The 21,475-nt window shown below is 37.4% G+C and overlaps 1 protein-coding gene across 2 annotated transcripts in view; it reads left to right on the top strand.

Annotated features, from left to right (window-relative positions):
• LOC126415193 (GATOR complex protein MIOS) overlaps positions 1-14,016 on the top strand; it is a 212,146-nt gene extending 198,130 nt beyond the window's left edge. The window contains exons 16-17 of one of the 2 annotated variants that reach the window (XM_050083411.1): positions 890-1,074; positions 12,163-14,016. In XM_050083411.1, coding sequence (XP_049939368.1) covers positions 890-1,074; positions 12,163-12,259 — 282 coding nt within the window. In that variant the 3' untranslated portion in view covers positions 12,260-14,016. The remainder of the gene's footprint in view (positions 1-889; positions 1,075-12,162) is intronic. The other variant, XM_050083412.1, reaches the window with a different exon arrangement.
• The last annotated feature ends 7,459 nt before the right edge of the window (positions 14,017-21,475 follow it).

The raw sequence follows: 21,475 nt of genomic DNA, 5'->3' as shown, positions 1-21,475 counted from the left end.
GGATTCAAAGTACGACATAGGGCCAAAACATTCTGTATATGGGACTGTGTCATTTCCCTGTGACATTGGGCCCTGTTCTTCAGTTATTCTTCAACTAAATTTCTCCGGAAAACTCTATTGGATGCCTGATGTGCTGCAGATAACTTACTATTGTTTTGGAATCCGTTGGTCTCCTGAACATATGAACATAGAGAAGGAAGTACTATTTGTATGCTGGTTCTTTCTATTCCTTGTAGATGATGACTTTTACATTGCCTAATTGGAACCACAGTGTTATAAATGCCCTGAAGTATCCAACAACTTCACCGAACAATGCCACGTTGTAACCACAATCAAGTCCAAATCCCAAAGCAAGACCACCAGTGTAGCACAACATTTCCCGCTGAAAGCACGTCTGTTACAAATGCCAACATATAGATAGAACCAAATTGAACTCCTAGATGTAGAAGGCTGCCATTTATACAGACATTGAATTTTCCAGGATATAAAAGCATTATTAAAAAAAAAAGTCAATAACCTTCCAGAAACAATAAATACTAAACAACAGATAAATGCTGGTGGTTGGGTTTTAACTGGGGGCCCGCTGTATGCCAACCAATGACACTAACTGCTACACCACGTTGCATCAAGCACAGCTTGTGGCAGTATTTTTTTGAATGAATTGGGTTGTATCCATTTGCTAATTGACACAAAACAGCTTTTTCCTAGTTTTCTGAATTAATTGTGCAGTACTCATATAATTATGTGACATCTGATAACTGATCTGCCGAAATTGAAAATGTAAAGAGTTTGGCGATATTTGATATTTTTCAAATATTTTGTTTTTTGTTGTTATACTGTGTTTATTATTTTATATCTTATTTGTATGACAGTTGCCTTGTATTTTTAGATGTCAGCATGCCCTCAGTGTCGTAAACCATTACCACGATGTGCTATTTGCCTCATGCATATGGGCACTGCATCAGGCACTTGCCCTGGAGGTGTAGCAAAATTGACGGAATTTTCTTCATGGTTCACTTGGTGTCAAACATGTCGTCATGGAGGTCATGCTGGACATATGGCTCAGTGGTTCCGGTAAAGTATTATTGCATATTAGACCTGACTTTCTCCCAGTGTATACACTGTTCAAATAAAGTTCAAAAAAAGTTGAAATAAGTAGTTCTCGTAACATGCAAAGATCAGCACATTCCTCAAACTGGGGAACTATCAAGAATGGGGTTCCACAAGGGTCAGTCTTGTGTCCTTTGTTGTTCTTATTATATATTAATGACTTGCCATTCTATATTCATGAAGAGGCAAAGTTAGTTCTCTTTGCTGATGATACAAGTATAGTAATCACGCCTGACAAACAAGAATTAACTGATGAAATTGTCAATACTGTCTTTCAGAAAATTACTAAGTGGTTCCTTGTAAACGGACTCTCACTGAATTTTGATAAGACACAGTACATACAGTTCCGTACAGTGAATGGTATGACGCCATTAATAAATATAGACCTTAATCAGAAGCATATAGCTAAGGTAGAATATTCCAAATTTTTAGGTGTGTCCATTGATGAGAGATTAAATTGGAAGAAACACATTGATGATCTGCTGAAACGTTTGAGTTCAGCTACTTATGCAATAAGGGTCATTGCAAATTTTGCTGATAAACATCTTAGTAAATTAGCTTACTACGCCTATTTTCACTCATTGCTTTCATATGGCATCATATTTTGGGGTAATTCATCACTGAGGAATAAAGTATTTATTGCACAAAAGCGTGTAATCAGAATAATAGCTGGAGTCCACCCAAGATCATCCTGCAGACATTTATTTAAGGATCTAGGGATATTCACAGTAGCTTCTCAGTATATATATTCTCTTATGAAATTTGTTATTAACAACCAAACCCAATTCAAAAGTAATAGCAGTGTGCATAACTACAATACTAGGAGAAAGGATGATCTTCACTATTCAAGATTAAATCTAACTTTGGCACAGAAAGGGGTGAATTATACTGGCACTAAAGTCTTTGGTCACTTACCAAATAGTATCAAAAGTCTGACAGATAACCAACAAGTATTTAAGAAGAAATTAAAAGAATTTCTGAATGACAACTCCTTCTACTCCATAGAGGAATTTTTAGATATAAATTAAGAAAAAAAAAGAAAAAAATATTTAAAAAAATAAAAAAAAAATAAAGTTGTTATATTAACTTAAGTATGTTGTTAAATTAACCTAATTATGTCATGTATTGGAAAATTTGACTCGTTCCACATCATTACGAAATATCGTATTCATGATCCATGGAACTAGTATTAATCTAATCTAATCTAATCTAATCTAACTGATGGGAATGCAGGTGAGTGACGTTGTTGACAACCACTGTGAAATTGTTATTGCGGCAAAAATTCCGACATTGAAAGAGATTATTTGATTTAGACAAGAAATCTCAAAAGTTTGTCATTACAGTTGTCTTACATAGACATCAAGAATGCGTGATCATGGGAGTATCTTTTGATCACTTTGGCCCACACCACTCAAAGATAACTTTGAGACAAATGCCAATGTTTACTGCTATAACAGTTTCCAAACATTACACATTAGTAATTAGTTCTGCAGTGGCACATATGTAGTTCGGTTCATTATTCATACATATCTTTGTACTGTGTAACTCGGAGTAATCTGCTTCCTGCTGCTGCTGCTGCTGCTACTGCTGGAACCGTCATTGGCCAGGTCCATTTCATCTGCGAACTAGATCAAGTTATGTGAATTCCATGAAATAATCCTGTTACCAAGTCATTTTATAGTGGTTTATTTATGACAAACTGCACCACTTCTTCTTAGTGGGAGCCCACTCCACATGACAGGCTACATAGTCACAATACTGTTTTACAACAAATAGATTATTGCATAGACATGTGATACACTGGTTGCGTCTCAAAATTGCCTCCAACTGACCTCCTCTGAGCCTTGTGCTCCTCCTATTTATAGATTTTTAATGATGAGGACAAGAAAACTACAGTCCAAGTTAATAAAATTAACAATTAAAATTTTAACATTAATATGAGTAACTATCCACAAAACCTTGCTGAAACTGGCATATACAATAAAAAAGATTTTTACATAGGATATACATCATATTTTAAAAAATACTGAAAAACAACAATGCTAACCTAATTATTCTTAATTATGGCTTCATTACTGAAATAAAAAGATTGCAAACATATATTTGACAAACATCAGTCATAAGACAGAATGATAAAGCCCAATGAGGCCTATGAAGGATTTTACTGTTGCAAAGTTGCTTCTTAATTTCATTGAATGCCTCTTGACATTTAGTTGTCCAATCCCAAACTGAATTTTTCTTTAGAAGTTCTCTGAGACATGGTGCATTAAGTGCCTGTGTACAGACATATTTTCGGTAAAAGTTTGCCAAACCATAAAAAGATCTAAGTTGCTTTTTATTTTTGGGTATCGGAAATTCCTCTATGGCCATGAGTTTATCTTTGTCAGGCAGAATCCCCTTTTCACTAACAGTGTGGCGGCCTAAAAATTTTAATTCTGTCACTCCAAATTTACATTTCTCTAAATTCAGAGTCATACCCCCCTGTCTAAACTTTTTTCCCAATTTGCCTTAAAGTTTCAATATGTTCTGTCCATGTGTTACTAGTTACTAAAATATCATTCACATAAATTACCAATTTGGACAATAATTCCCTACGTAAGACATAATCTAAAGCACAGATAAATTCAGCAACTGAAATGTTGAGTCCAAATGGCACCACACAATATTGATAGCTTTTTCCATTATATAAAAATGCAGAATACTGTCTTGAATTTGGTTCTAAAACAATTTGGTGAAACCCTGATGTCAAATCTAGACAGAAAAAATATTTTGTGTCACGGAATTTATTCAATCATTCCTCTATGGATTCAGGATGGTCAGTTTCCTGTTCAAGGAATTTGTTCAAATGGCGAGAATCCAAAACAGCCTAACACTTCCATCTTTCTTAGAAACAGCAACCGGTGGGTTATTGTACTGGCTGCTGCTCCTTTCCACTATCCTCCATTTTAGCATCTTCTGTAATTCTCCATCCACTAATTTTCTTTTGCAAATTTGGACCGTATATGGTTTGATAAAAAATGGATCATGCTGTTTCATTTTTAATTTACAGACATAATTTTCAACTCTTACTGGCTTATTACAAAAAAGTCACAATATTCCCACAGAAACTGATCTAAATCTTCTCTCTCAGAACTAGATAAGCCATCTGCAATTTTTACTTTGCATTGACTAACTGTGAAAAACTATTACTATCAAAATTGTCCTATTCCTCCTCTAAACCTTCAATGCATATGTCATCAGAAAATTCAATTTCTCTTATCTGATTACTGCAATTTTCTGTACACTTTAAATGTAATTTGGCCTCATCAGAACTACCAGATTTTGGTTCTGTGAAATATATTTTTAAGTTTTCACAATAAAAAATTGCATTTGCTTTTATTATCCAATTCATTTCCAACAGAACATCTTCATTTAGGTCAACCACCACAAAACATCCTTGTTCAAACAATAAATCCCCAATTAAAAATGAAATCAAAGCTTGTTTGGAAATTGGCTTGCTGTACTTACCTGTAGCTCCCTTAATCTTAACACCTGTTACAGGAAATTCTATGCATGAAGCACTGTTTTTCAACCTTTCTCTTAATTTACCAGATATACAACAAATAGGACTACCTGTTTCTATTAGACACATGCCTTTCCAATTCTCAATTGTTATTTCAAAATTGGACCACCAGATACCTCTTGTTTAGCAGCTTTCACTTCCTCCGTTAATAAATCATTTCATATTTCTTTAAAATCTAAATTAATGCATGACTGTTGCTTGTTCAGTGAAGCTGTTTGTAAATTACACAAAGACATGTCACTATTAGATGGAATTACTTCTGGATCTGACAAACTACTGCTTTCTGAGTAAGAGGACTCACTAATTATACCTTTCTGACTGCCTGAATTATCACGTACCTCATTGTTTATTTGTGTGTGTTCCACGACTTCATTTTTCTCATATTCCAAATAATCATCATCAAGAAACGATGCTCTAACAAAGGATATTACTGTATCCCACTACTGCAGATTAATACTTCAACAATAAAACATAAATGAGAGAAAGAAACGAAAATAACTTAAATTGCAAAGGAAATGCGCCATATACGACACACAGTGCTCACGCAAGTGTCTGCCAATTGAAGATGTGTCAAAGGCTTTAGGAAGACTATGCAGTGCTTGAGAACAACAAATTGCCTCCAATAAGCGTGAAGGCGCAACTGTTTACATTTGATTTGTTTTAGCAGTTACGCGCGGGCGCATGCTCAATTGAGTTACGTTTGAGTACAGTGTGTAAACTTTTAGATAGCACACCTCTCCCTAGTCCTGAATCGGTAGAAGTCGGTAAACGTCGGGAGGCTTCGGTAGGCACGCAGTTTCGACTGCTGTCAACATTACGTAGCTGACTGTGTTGTACAAGGTAGCCATTATCGTCTGCTTCGTTATTGTTTTGCGCTGTAAGGCTCTGCGTGTTTTTATTGTGCAGTTATGCTAAACATTATCAAAATGAGTGAAGAGGCAGTTGCTTGCCCATCTCGGGAGTCGCCAACAACCCCTACCGGTAGGCCTTACTGTTAGAAGGAAACCAGTATTACGTAGTGATGCTCACAAAATTATATTGCGTTTGATTGAATGCTGCGAAAGGGAAAGGGAGCAGAAAAAATTGCTTCACCCCATTTACAAATCTTCAGTGAGAGCTGCTACATACACAGGACAAAGCATGCGTAGCATTGGAAGATTCAAACAGTTTTCATTGCAATCGGATGAATGGTTTGTGAGTACATAGTAGACAAACATACATACATATATATATAGAGATTTTAATGTACATGACGATTTCAGTTTCATTTACGAACAACATTTAAAGCGAGTTTTACTTCCAAGCCTTTCGTCTGTTTTCGTGTAACCATGATGAGCAATTTGTAGTCCCAGCACTGCAACTGGTAGGCGTGCCTTGTCACCCCCCCAACGGCTCCTCTCCCCTCGCCAGCCAATGCTTGCTTCCTCCTCTCCCTGCGCTCCCCTCACAGCTCTGCCATCTTACAGTTAACACAATGTAGTAGATTCTTCCGCTTCTGGCTACAGGAAGGTGGCTGTGCCTGTGCAAGCATTTGCAGGCTACCGGGAAAAGGGGGCGCCAAATTCATATCCTTTAGGGGGAAAAAACTTGTTTCACAAAGCGCCTAGCATCCAGCCCATGTTTGTCTATCGATTATTCATATGATTTTGAAACGCTTCCGTGTTGGTTTTTGAACATTTTTGAACACATTTTAAGATGATTTCTGAATGAAACATAAGTTGATTTTTGAATGCGTGATGTCTCTGTCGGGAGAATCCTCGTCGTATCTAGAAATAAATTTTCCACAGACAAAAGGGGACGGGGCTATACGAGCTGAACGGAGTAAAACCGAATGGATGAATGCCAATCGCTGTTTAATTATGTGGTTGATTGGGTTTGTGACTGATCATTGTTGTTATAATTCCTAGCGAATGAGACTACCAGAATGGAAATAAACGTCTGAGAGGAATAACAGGTGAGAAAGATAACGTACTATCTTCTCAGTGTATCCAAGAAAATGAAATTTTGACAGAAGATTTTTGGCTAGATCGCTACACTAGTACGGACCAGTTGTACAGTCCCTGACTAGCAGCCGCGTATGTTCTGTTCTGGAAGTAGCGCGGAAAACGTGTTGTTCGAACACTTAATAACGCCTAACCGGAAAATAATTGCAGGATAACTAAACCTGTGATTCTGGCAGGGTTAGTAAAGTTAATCGGCGAACAAATTTTGACAGTGGTAGCAATAGCTACAGAATTGATGAGATTGTTTGTTAGAACGAGGAAGGAGAAGAAACGGGGATATCACACAAATTATGGAAGAATTAGACGATTCCAAATTTATATAAAAATTTCGTAATACTAATTTTCGATCTCATGCTTGAGAAGCTGGTGCGTATGAATTAAATGTGAAACTGTTTCCTAACATAAAGCTTTTTGCTTGTAGTAGGCCTAATAGGCATTTGATGTTGGTACTTCGTGGATTATATTCTGTCGTGTGATAAAAATGGCCATTTGTGCCAAAACAGTCTCATTTATTTGGTGTGTTACAGAATTGCTGCCATATTAGAAAGGACTATTTTGTTTTATCTAGCAGACAGTGACAAAATAGACATAATCAGATCGAGAAACCGCATCAGGCTTGGGTATTATTTGTATTAACAGCAATTTCAGTATTAGATAACGACATTTCGACTTTTCATGTAGCAAAACGTTTGACGAACTTTGATGAGGTAATAGATTCTTTCGCAGAAAGGAAAGCACGCCATGTAAACATTAGAGAGAAAAAAAAATCATAGGCGCTAAGGTTCGAAGAAATGTGTAATTTCTTGCTTATCTCTTGTCAATATTAGTTTTATATATCCTATATTTAATTTTATGTCACACAAAACAACAAGTTGTTAACTAATTGGCAATAAAGAGTTCAGATTTTCTGAAGAGTTCATGTTCTCTCGATTACAAATAATCCCATCCGCTATTAATTGCGAGATTTTTTTAAAGAGGGGCAGGCTGTCAAACAGGCCGACTGGGAGCAGGAGAGGAACCACAGGACGTTTCAATTTCCACTCTCCTGAATATAGTTTTGACTTGCGGTAGAAAAATGCTTTATGAAGAGGTGTGGCACTGCACTTTGGCATACTTAAGACCAAATAATATGTCTTACATTTCCTCGAATACATATGTTTTATGTTTCAGACTTCAGAAAGATGTGCGCTACAAGGTGAACATATTTTAGAAATTCAATTTTTTTTTTTATTGTATTGAGCCAGTCACAAATGTCGTAGATCCGGGGCTGATGCGCAGAGCAGTCTCAGTTATTGTGGGTAGTCTCCACGTGACCCGTGTTTACATTTAGTGATTTTGCTGTTTCCCCTTCTTTTACTTTCACGTTAAATGAAAACAAAACTGGTATCTGTGGCCGGGAGCTATCAAGTGAATTAAAACACATTCACGTAATTACGGAAGGCTGAAATATGTCATTAGTTTCGGATTTTATTTTATTTCCACCTTTATGACAGTCAAGCATTAATCACCTTGCGGAACAATGAAATTATTTTTGTCTGTTTGCTAAAGAAATTTGAGTTTTGTTAACCTTTTCCGCAGAGGCAGTCAATGTATTTGAAACGAAATGTTTAATTCCACAGTACTGGCTAGTTTCAACTGTTAGCTGCATTTCAGGTGCACAGTTTCATTTTCTAGCATGTATGGCATTATGCCATAGTAAAGAACCAAACATGACATAGCGCAGTACTGGTACTCCAAGAAAACAACACTGAAAAGCTTTTATCAGGTCGAGGTCTACTTCATTGGGAAGCTGGACATACGAATGTGCCCTTTAAAGGTATGCACTTTAAATGTGCACATTTTAATATGGTTCACGAAATTCCGATGCTCTTGCAGTATCCTCTGATGTCTTGTTTCTTTTATGACATAATGTATGATCTTTCAATGTTTTATACGTACGTACATACGGGCTTCCTGCGTCATAGCAGCTACGAAAGCGCGGTGTCGCCTGTTATGTGCGCTTTTTAGCAACTGCTGAAACGAACCTATTTCTAACAGATCGCAGGAAAATATTGCAAATAGTGGTTTGAAAAGCGCTACTTTCAAAGTAAATATCCTTGTATGTAAGTTTAACTATGTGCAAGAATGTACCATGAATTTATTAAATCACAGAGCGATTGACTCTCATTTAAAAATCAACTCTTTGATGACGAGCCATTTAGAAGAATTTTGAACCCTGAAGATCAGACATTTATGTCATTAAAAATTTTACTGGCATATTTGTGTGATATATCATGAAGTGTAACATGCGCAAAAAAGATCAACAGTATATGCGAAAGCTTTTCTTTTCTTGTAGCAAAACTATGTATATTAATTTAAACTATTAACTTTCCCTGTTTGTGTGTTCGTGCTTCTTAACAGTCATGTTGCTGTTGGCTGACTACATCACGTGTCTTATGCTCTGAATAACCACTGCCATCGGCTGGCGAGATCACGTGACATGAGCTATGAACAGCTTACAAATGCACATCGAAATCTCGATTTCAGTGATTCGGAAAGTAACATGCGGTGTTTGGTGGAATTCCAATGTAATACGAAAATACGCAGTGTACATGTTGATGCACATCAAATATATTTCCAAAACGTGTATTTTTCCCTGAGTTTCGGTTTCTAAAGTGCCGGGAAATTGCACACCCATGTATAAAACCATAGCCATTCAAAGGATTGATAAGGGAAAATATACTGTCACCCGGGAGAAAGTGTATTTCTAACCGGGAAATCCGGGAAAAATCCGGGATTTTTTTGCCTTGTCCACGTATACACCCTGACTGATTTCTTGCTTATTTAAAACCTCTTAAACATTGTAACCTATATGCTCAGATTGCTCATTCTTATCATTACTCTCAGCCAAAATCTCTCGGACATCGATTGAAAACCACTGACTTCCATGTATCTTATCATCACTCATCAAATCATCAATACTTACTAACTGACTAACTTTATCTGCCAATACTTCTACAAAAATCATCCCATCAAGCTCCTCTTTAAACAAAATATCATTAACATTGTCATAATTATCATCATCATCATCATCATCATGAGTCACATGCATCTGCTTGGATCTCAGCTACAACGTCAAATCTCTCTACTGCTACATCATTGTCATCTGAATCATCTACTAAAGCATCAATATTTTTGGGTACAGACTTATCATTTTGGCTTTCTACATCAGACAAAACTGGATCGTCATCATCATTAACAAATAAACTAGCAATACTATAATCATCATCGTAACTATCCTTGGATACACACTTGTTGTCAAATAAATTTGTCAGGTCCTCATCACTAAGCTTATAACTATTTTGTGTCTTTGTGCCACTATTATTCATTTCTTTTAACATATAGTTCCAAAATTCATATTGCTTATTTACATTATTAGCTTGGTAGTTCCTACTGTTATCTGTGTGATGTTGGTGGTGTGACCTATGTCTGTTTCTCCTACTCTTAGTGTGGTTACGTCTTCACCATCCAGAAACTGCTTAGCTACTTTCACTTTTAATGGTTCTGGCATACCAGGTGTGAAACTGTCTTTGCATTGATATAAGCAGTGCTGTTTTTCTGGGGGAATGCTGGGGGATGCGTACCCCTAAACTTTTGCGTCAACAAAATAATTTTTTTATTAATGATATCAATATAATGGAAGGAAACATTCCACATAGGAAAAATTATATATAAAAACAAAGATGAGGTGACTTACCGAACAAAAGCGCTGGCAGGTCGATAGACACACAAACAAACACAAACATACACACAAAATTCAAGCTTTCGCAACAAACTGTTGCCTCATCAGGAAAGAGGGAAGGAGAGGGGAAGACGAAAGGAAGTGGGTTTTAAGGGAGAGGGTAAGGAGTCATTCCAATCCCGGGAGCGGAAAGACTTACCTTAGGGGGAAAAAAGGACAGGTATACACTCGTACACACGGACATATCCATCCACACATACAGACACAAGCAGACATAATTAGGGGGAAAAAAGGACAGGTATACACTCGTACACACGGACATATCCATCCACACATACAGACACAAGCAGACATAATATGTCTGCTTGTGTCTGTATGTGTGGATGGATATGTGCGTGTGTACGAGTGTATACCTGTCCTTTTTTCCCCCTAAGGTAAGTCTTTCCGCTCCCGGGATTGGAATGACTCCTTACCCTCTCCCTTCGTCTTCCCCTCTCCTTCCCTCTTTCCTGATGAGGCAACAGTTTGTTGCGAAAGCTTGAATTTTGTGTGTATGTTTGTGTTTGTTTGTGTGTCTATCGACCTGCCAGCGCTTTTGTTCGGTAAGTCACCTCATCTTTGTTTTTATATATAAATAATTTTTTTACGATGTCGAGGACTTCGAAGAGTGCCGAAGATTTATTTTACGGATGTAAATTTTTTATTTTATTTTTTCGTGTTGTTAATTGCAATACGAACGATACCAGTGCAATTTTTGGTGGGAAAAGTGATGTCATTGACTGTTTCAAGCATTTCAAAGCTACAGCAACCGTTCTCGACAACTGAATTGCTGGCAACCAGTTCAAAAAGCATGTAGTGCCCTTGCCCGCTAATAATGGACAATGGTAGTGCTAAATGGATATGCGACGCTCAAATGCCGAGCTACCAATAGATGTCTCTATGGTCCCACTACATGATGATGTTGATGACGTCATGGCTAAAAGCAGACAGGTGGTATCTCGTGCTTCAGTTATAAGTAATTTTTGCTGCATTATATCCAATGTCGGAGTACCCTCAAACTTTTTTTTAGAAAAAAAGCACTGAATATAAGAAATTTACAGGATGCAGCTTGACATCTCCAGGAAAAGTTTTTAACCGTACATTGGTACAAGGGTTAGCAAACAGACTGTTGTTATTGTAACAATTAGCAACAAGGTTATTTCTAAATTATTTACCCTTAAGTTGACTGCATAGTTTTAATTTCAGATTTTCTGCTCTTGATCAACTCATCGATAACATTTGTTTCAGTGAATCTGACCCGTTCCTCAATGACGTCAATCCTATCATTTATTACTTTTACTTCTGAGTCAGTGACTTGACTTAAAAAATCAACTTTTGTTTTAATGTGGTCAACACAAATGTTAGTGTCGGCCAATTCCGTATTGATTGTATCTAAATTCTGTTTGAAAGAGTTTAAAGTTGCATAGATTTTCTGAAACTTACTATTCATGCTCTGATTAACATTCTCTATGTTCTGATTAACATTCTCTAAGCTCTGATTATTATTCTCTGCATTCTGATTAACTTTCTTTTCCTTTGAAATTATCTTTCTGTGGCTAATGAAAACCTGCCATAAGCAACAGAACTTTTGGATTTGTATTTGATACTTTCTCAGCAGTATTTGCAGTACTGTCCTTCTCATGAAAGTTGTACCTCAAGATTTGTTATATTTCTGTATTTTCATAAGTTTCGTTTATTTTTATATTTTACTGTTTTTGTTGTTTCAGGGAGCATTTGGAATGTCCTGTCACGGCTTGTAATTGTCGCTGCTTGTCATTGGATGCGGCAAGCCAAATTGGTCCTCTACAGTTGTGTAAAGCGTGATACTTATAATTTTGGAACAGTGCAGTTAATTATTATTCTTGTCTTTGCCTGATAGTGCTATTTTCTTATGATATATGTTTTCAGTTGAAAAACAATAGCTTCAACTTCCATACCTGGGTAGTAAAGGGATGCTGTTTTTACAGAAGATCATTCTTGAAATATCCATACACAGCTTCATTTGTGGAAGTGGGGCAGTAGTTCTGCTTCCGCGCATATCTGATGTAGGCTGAAGGAGCCCATGTCCATTTAATTCTGGCTAAGTCAACCACAGGACTGTTGCCTTCTTCCACAAATGAAGCAGTGTGTGGATATTCCAGACATGGTCTTTAAGTTGAAACTGTGGAAATTGGTCAGCCATGGGACTGCCGCCTTCTTTCACAAATGAAGCGATGTGTGGGTATTCCAGACATGGTCTTAAGTGTAAACTGTGGAAATTGGTCTTATGCCCCTTTACCTCCCTGCTGCAAATATGTTTGAATGTTACTCTCGCTCAAGAGCTCTCACATGGTTTTGCTGAATTTGTTTTAAAGCCGAAAGGCAATAAAACATTCATGGATATTAATATACAGTGGTGAAACATGTCCCAGTGACATTGTTGCATTGTGTGCAGATATAAATATGAGTAACTATTGTAACAGGTCTTTAATATTCCATCAGACTAACTGTTGGTTTGAGACATCACTTAACTCCAATAACTGTGATCTTAATTAGTGCACATGGTCTGTCATAACTGTAAACTTTCAACATTTTAATTCTTTTTTAATTTATCTTTTGTTCTTTGAACTGGAACAAATTATCCCCCCTCCCCCCTTTTTTGGTTTAAGATCAGTGTTAAACTGTACTTTCTGTAAGACTTTGCTCTATAAAGGTCAGAAGTGTGGATGCTGAGCTTCTTCTGGCAAATAACTGAAAATAAACTTTGTGTTCCTACCACTAATACACATGTATAGTAAACTGAATTAGCGGAGTCACTTGATAGGAACTCAACTTTTCTTTGTATCATTTCTGTGTTTAATTAGCTGTACTTACACTTACCACTACTCGTGTTTTGACTACTTCTGCTGCTAAAGCCATTGTTGTTATCTCCATTCTCTAAGGTCACAGTGTAAACTCAATATTTATTTTCTTTCTTTTGGAGCACTGTCTGTTGTTTGCTCACTTCTGATGTATACTCCACCACTATGGGTGCTTGTTGTAGGGTCAACTCCTACATTTTACCTAATCCATGTCCACAGGCACATAATGTAGTAACTATTATTAGAAGTGGTGGTGTATCAGGCCCACAAGTCCTTCCATCTACAGTTTTGAGACAGATGGAATGAAGCTGTAATGTAAAATACCTGCACCAATTTGATCAATCACTTTGCCTTTTCAGTTTAATGTTACAATAACTGACTATAATTAAATACTTATTATGCTGGGCAGATGGTCCAAAGAGAATAACTAATACACATAAATCAATAACATTTTCTGATAATCTTTTTCTGGTTTTGCCCAGTTAATGACCCAGACATTACTAAAATTCTATCATTTCCTTCAATGGGTACAACAAAATTTCTTCCTTCTTGCTGTGAAGTATTTTTATTCGCATTTCAAATACAGGAAAACTTACAAGTACCACTATTGTTCATAGAATGTAAATAAGATGTTCCTATTATTTAAAGAGCAAGAAGACTGAAATTATGGCATATTTTTGTAATTTCAAATGTTTTAATATTTGGTGTGTGCAATATGAGCATTGCTTTCTGTGTATATTTCATTTGCATGTCCTACAATATTCATTGTAAATAAAAAATGAAAATAATGAAATGTCAGCTGAGGTTTGGTTCCCCCCCCCCCCCCCCCCCCCCCCTTTCCTCCTCCTTATTCTGATGTTAATTTCATTGCATACTGTATAACATGTTACCTTTTGAAGTGAAGGACCCTTATTCAACTGTTGGGCACAGCGTGAAACATTTCAATCCTTATTGTGTCAAGCTTCTCTGTCTGTTTATCACTGTGAATGGATAGTCTAAAATTTCAACAGAGGTGGTTCATTGGAAGACGAAATTGTAGGTATGTTAACTAAAAACATGGACACCAATGCTATTTTTGGACAGTTTATTCCCATAACATATTTAAAATGGATGATGCCAGGTATTATTCACGGAATACATACCTTATCTGAAAAGGCCTGTAGAGGCCCAATGGTACTGATAGACTGCCTTGTTATCCTGAGATGACGGGCATCACTGGATGTGGATGTGGTGGTGAGCACACCGTTCTCCTGGCTGTTGTCAGTTTTTTTTTTTTTTTTTTTTTACTGGAGCTGCTATCTCTCAATCAAGTAGCTCCTCAATTGGCCTCATAAGGGCTGAATGCATCCCACTGGCCAACAGCACTTTGCAGATCCAGACGGTAACCCGTCCAAGTGTTACCCAAGGCTTAACTTTGGTGATTTGACTTTAACCAGTGTTACCACTGCGGCAAGACAGTTGGCTCCCAGAATATGTACACAGTGATAATTGGTTAATGCTTACATACAAATACAGTGCTTAGGGATCACAATGTACTTGTTTGCTCATCCGGCAATGTTTTACATTAACACTATTCTCAATAACTTATATAGTATTGCTACATGACATGCTTTCACATAAATTTTCACCATTATGATCGACACATTACATGATCTCGTGAATACACTGCTTATCTGCCGTGTCTGCTCTTGATTCTGACTGTTTATAGACTCTCTTTTGATAGCAAAGTGTAACTTCAGTGTCTTTTTGTCTATAGCAAGAAAATGATAAATTAATTAATAATACAAAAGGTAACCAGAGCAGATTTTAGGGCTAATTATTTCATGTACCAAATGGTTTGTATCCTTATGTTTTACAAAAACACAAGGCTCTACTTCTTTGATTTTGTAATTTCATGCGCAACAAAACTTCCCTGTTATTCAAAAGAGCCACCATTTATAATTTATTTAACAAAAATTTAAATTTAAATATTTCCCTTAAAATCCAAAATACGAGAAGTTGAAGAACATCACTGTGTTCAGAAAATTTTGGGCTTCAGTATTATAAAAACAGATTTTACAACATGACAGGCTATAAAAATAGATGTTGTCTTGAAATAATACTGGGTCTACAACTTTGCTTCTGCCATTTTTTCTCGAAGTTCTAGGTTTATTTTGAAAAAAGTTACAAAAAATTATGATTCATAGTATTGACCATCACTGGCGACTACATTCTCCCATCTTTTGGATAGCATACAGATCCCGTGGCGGAAGAACTGGGCATCTTGTATGGGGATCTATGACTCGATTCAATTTTGCACTTGTTCATATGACTGGAAGTGCTGGTCAGCCAGACTGTTGCCATTGATCAAAAAAGGTGGTAGTCAGAGAGAGGAATGTATGGAGAATACGGTGGTAGGGGTAGGACTTCTGATTTCAATGTTTCCATGTGTATTTTGGCGGGTTTTGCAACATGGGGTCGAGCACTGACCTGCTACAAAATTACCTTTTTGTGTCTATCACTCTATTGTGGCCGTTTGTGTTTCAGTGCTGGGCTCGAACGCATCAGTTTGTTTCGATAATGATGTCCTGTGACTGTCTTCGTCTGTTTCAGTAGCTACACAAACGTTCTGTCTTCCACCACCATACCGGTCTTCCAAAATCACCGTTCTTAAGGAGTTGAAAACATTCTCTGCACATTTTTCCACTAATAGCTCCCTCACCATTGGTCTTAACCAGCATTTTAAGAGCCACAGCCGCAGATTTCTTCATGTTAAAGCAGAAGATTAAAACTTCCCGCAAATGGCAAGAAATGGGTACATCAGTTGATGTACTTAATCGAAAATAACCTTACGATGCAATCACAAATTGACTAATATTTTTATGGCATTATGTTTACAGATGCCTAAGCTTATTGTATTACACCTTTGACCAACCACCTGAACCCCACTTGCCGCTACTGCCATCTATTGCAAAACGGCGGAAACAAAGTTGTAGACCTAATATCTTAATTTAATTAATAACTATTACACTGTAATTTAAGATAAACTAATTACTCTCTCTGAAACAGGAATAAAGGCCTATGAAACTGACTAGGCTGTTGCTTCTTAAGGTTTGACACATGTGTTTTTGCATAGTAATTAATGTATGAAATCTTAAAATCATGATATCTTTTGAACTAATTAACTTTATGTGAAAACAATTGCCTCAGAATGTTCAGCATTGGAGAAATTATATTTTTAATAATAATAATAATAATAATAATATGAAATATTTTACCAAATAGAAAAGTTCATAAAAGCATGCACACTTATGGCGCAATTGCAGATATATGGTTACGATAATGAGGTAATGAGGGGGCCATATTAAATGCTTGGATTAAAAATGCTTCTTTTCTGGCAGATCATTAATAATAATGTAAGAGACAGGTCATAAACTGAGTTGATAATGGAGTAGCTTGAATATTCTGTTACAGTTGAGCAAAATAACAGATATAGCATGTTACCTTTTGAAGTGAAGGAGACTCATTCAGCTGTAGGGCACAGCACGTAAATGGGAGAATATAAAAAGACAGGCCAAAAAGTGAATTGAATAAAAAAACTTGCTGCTAGGTACTGTAGCCAGTGCTATGTAGGATGCTGCTTCCGTTCATAGAGTCTGAATGTGGAGGGGATGAGATCTGTGCATGTGTGGCAGTAAAGAGTGGGCAAGGTCCACATTGCCTGACTGTGTTGCTGCAGACAACAGTCAGGTTCATTTGCCTACGGTGTTATATGTTCAAATCTATGAGGAGAAAAATAAATTTTAAAACCGATTTTGATCAATTTTCGTTAGAGAAATCTTACCTCATGTCTTGATGACATTGCATCCACTACTCCATGCTTTGGTCTGTGTAATGTCAGAAGGCCAGAACAGCTGTCAGAGCATTGTGAAGATGTCAAGTGCAATTTTTCTCAAAATGACAATTGTCTAATGACAAGGTCATTGAAACTAAATGCAGTAATTGACATTTATTGTGACTTGGACTCTATTATAAGTAAAAATATTTGCTTGACAACTGCTTCTACTCCATAGAATTTTTAAAAATGTGTAAGGCATATATTTGGTGTCATTGACTGTAGTTAAGTGTAATCACTCTGCATAAAAAAGAATTGCTGGTAGAAAAGACTTCTGTAAAAGTCTATCATAAAAATGATCAGTGTGGGGTAATACTTTTCACTGCCTTTGGGCATTATGAGTATAAACAAACTCATTCAATATTACAATGAGAGACCACATTTATAATCCATTGAAAAAGCAAACAATTAACAGTTTTCTGTGAATAAATGATGAATGGAAAAAAGAAATTATAATACCATTGTTCAAGAAAGGTGTTTTTGTTGTGGTCTTCAGTCCTGAGACTGGTTTGATGCAGCTCTCCATGCTACTCTATCCTGTGCAAGCTTCTTCATCTCCCAGCCAGTACCTACTGCAACCTACATCCTTCTGTATCTGTTCAGTGTATTCATCTCTTGGTCTCCCTCTACAATTTTTACCCTCCCCGCTGCCCTCCAATACTAAATTGGTGATCCCTTGATGCCTCAAAACATGTCCTACCAACTGATCCCTTCTAGTGAAGTTGTGCCACAAACTTCTCTTCTTCCCAATCCTATTCAATACCTCCTCATTACTTATATGATCTACCCATCTAATCTTCAGCAGTCTTCTGTAGCACCACATTTCGAAAGCTTCTATTCTCTTCTTGTCCAAACTAGTTATCGTCCATGTTTCACTTCCATACATGGCTACGCTCCATACAAATACTTTCAGAAACGACTTCCTGACACTTAAATCAATACTGGATGTTAACAAATTTCTCTTCTTCAGAAACGCTTTCCTTGCCATTGCCAGCCTACATTTTATATCCTCTGTACTTCGACCATCATCAGTTATTTTGCTCCCCAAATAGCAAAACACCTTTACTACTTTAAGTGTCTCATTTCCTAATCTAATTCCCTCAGTATCACCTGACTTAATTCAACTACATTCCATTATCCTCGTTTTGCTTTTGTTGATGTTCATCTTATATCCTCCTTTCAAGACACTATCCATTCCGTTCAACTGCTCTTCTAAGTCCTTTGCTGTCCCTGACAGAATTACAATGTCACCAGTGAACCTCAAAGTTTTTATTTCTTCTCCTTGGATTTTAATACCTACTCTGAATTTTTCTTTTGTTTCCTTCACTGCTTGCTCAATATACAGATTGAATAACATCAGGGAGAGGCTACAACCCTGTCTCACTCCCTTCCCAACCACTGCTTCCCTTTCATGTCCCTGCCATCTGGTTTCTGTACAAATTGTAAATAATATTTCGCTCCCTGTATTTGACCCCTGCCACCTTCAGAATTTGAAAGAGAGTATTCCAGTCAACATTTCAAGAAAGGTAATAGAAATAAATGTACCAACTACTGAGGAATCACACTGTTATCACACTGCCTTAAGATAATGGAAAAGGTCATAGAAAAAAGATTGCGGAAAATTCTAGAATACCAATTAGAGGAACAACAGCACGAGTTCAAAAGTAATAGGGGAACAGTAGATCTCATTTTCTCCCTCTGTCAGTTAATGGAGAAGTTTTGGGAAAAAGGAAAGGACTTGACAGCAGTATTCTTGGATTTGGAAAAAGCATATGACAGTGTACCAAGGGGTAAAATATGGGGATGCTTGAGAAAACATAATGTTCCTGATTCCTTAATTTAAAAAGTTCAGATGCGGTATGATGGTTGTGAGAGCAGTGTACAAGTAGGAGGTGGAAGATCAAAATGGTTTAAGACAAAGAGAGGCATTCAGCAAGGTAGTTCGCTCTCCCCTTTGCTCTTCGTTACACTTATGGACACAATCATGAAAGAAATCAAGGAAGAAGAAAATGAAGATCTCAGTGCTTTTGTTTTTGCCATTTGGGGAGAGATGGAAATGGAGTTTCAGAGTAGACTAGATTACTGGAACACGAAATTTAAAATATTCAAGTTAATTGTGAGTAGGAACAAGACAGTGGCAATGAAGATGAGCAGGACACACACACCTTTTCACATCATACTGGAGGGGGTAAGGTTGAATGTGTGAAAAGCTTCAATTATCTGGGTAGCATCGTATCATGCGATGGAAGTTCCAAACTAGAAGTCTTAAACAGAATAAGAAAATGCGCTAGCTTCTTCCACCAAGTACAAAATCTAATCTGGGACAAGGAAGTCCCTCAAAGAACCAAACAGACCATGTATAAAACTTATCTGCTGCCAATGTGAAATGAAGTTCCTTAGGTCAGCTCTACAAAAAAAAACTAGGAGAAACAGAGTCAGGAATGATTGTGTAAGGAGAGACCTGCAGGTGACATTGACTACACAGGAGAGGATGAGTGCTTTGAGATTGAAGTGGTTCGGTCATATGAAGAGAATGCACCCGACTCGAACTCCATGCCAGTGTTTGGAGATGGAGGTACCAGAAAGAAGACCAATTGGGCAGCCTAGAAAGAGATGGACAGACCAGGCTAAGGAAGATTTCAAGAGGAGAGAAGTAACATGGGATGTAGTGGAGAGGGAAAAGCTATACCAGGACAGAAACCAATGGAGGCATATCATTCACCAAGTTCCTACTCGGCTTGCTGGAAGGAAATCCTGATGATGATGATGATGTGAATAACTTATGGAAATGCTGACCGATAACATTGAAAACCTCTGATATCTCAACAGGTAATTGTCCCCATCATTTTAAGGCATTTTTGAGTTCATGCATTGAAAATGACAGGAGTTTACCTGCAGAAATATTGGAGCTGTGTTCTTACGAGTTATCAGAGCATACAACATTTTGGAAAAAGCTTAACTACTGCTTGGGGAATATGTTTAATATTATAGTCTGCACTCTTCATAGGGTACAGATTCCTAATCAGTAAAGGCCAGGAAGTTCTCATACACTATGTATGCAGTTGAAATGTTGACAAAGACATTTTTTAAAACATGAGTCTTTAAAACTAAGAACTATTATTACTTAACTTTGTTCCAAAGTCTAGATCATAATACCAACGTCACTGCTACATGAGTGCGTTTCTGAACCATCTGCTTGCAAATTTACGGTGATAGGGTCAAGGCTTATATCTGTGTTCACCTTCCTATCAAGGTCTTCTTCTTCCTTGAAGCTTTTCAGCATGCCATACAGACTGTTCTGCACTGAATGGGGATGAGGGGATGTTTTTTGTTGCTTCATGCACATACAATCCAGCATCTGTTATGTTGAATGATTAGTTTTTTCCCCCTCCCACACAGCTTTTAACCTTTGCACAAATTAATTGAATGTGATTATACTGACAGTGATATGTGGGTACACATAAAACTGTGTGATCACATTCACGTGCAAGAAAGTCAAGTTTCGGTTGTCGCGAAGTACAGCACCAGTGCAGCATGCGTGTGAGAGAATCTCGCTGTCTAGTTGTAACTCGCAGCTAACCACTTGGAATTAGAATGCCAGCATTAATGGAGGGGGTTGCATAGAGCGACTGAAAATAGGGTGGCTTTCCTACATGACGTGGACTTTAGTCATTGAAAGGATATAGTCTGACAGCTGAAATGGACTTGCATTTGGAAGGATGATGGTTCAAGTCATCATCCGGACATCCTGATTCAGGTTTTCCATGATTTGCCCAAATCACTTAAGGCAAATTAAGAGATGGTTCCTTTAAAAGGGCATAGCTGATTTCCTTCTCCATCCTTCCTTAATCTGAGCTTGTGCTCAGTCATGAATGACTTATTTGTCGATCGGCCATTAAACACTAATCTTCCTTCCTTCCCTCCTTAACAGTTCCAACGCTGGAAAAATTAGGATGAGGGTAGCCATGGCCAGGTAATAGGAGGTACTTAGGCACTGACTAGGAATTAAGAGTCCAGGAGCCCAGGCAACAGCGTGGCCAGGTATAGAGAATAACAGTAATAGGAGTGACCTGGATAAGCTAGGTACAACAGCATCAGAGATAAGTGTTGGCTTTGTTGTGGGTTTGCAGTGGCATGGTCATCCCTCAGAAACAAAGCCCTCAGGTGAGTGAATCAGGAACTAACAAGATTGCTGCTGACTTTCAGTGAGGCTTATATTGGTGCATCGTTAACTGCTGCTTTTGAGAAATGAGAATACACCATCTATACCAGGACCGGCCAGAAATTCTGCACGCGTGCGGTGCTCCTGCACATGTGCAACTTCCA

Source organism: Schistocerca serialis, chromosome 1 (assembly GCF_023864345.2).
Source record: "Schistocerca serialis cubense isolate TAMUIC-IGC-003099 chromosome 1, iqSchSeri2.2, whole genome shotgun sequence".
Taxonomy (NCBI): Eukaryota; Metazoa; Arthropoda; class Insecta; order Orthoptera; family Acrididae; genus Schistocerca; species Schistocerca serialis.
Note: the sequence above shows the minus strand (reverse complement) of the source record. Positions and strands in the feature narration are given on the sequence as shown.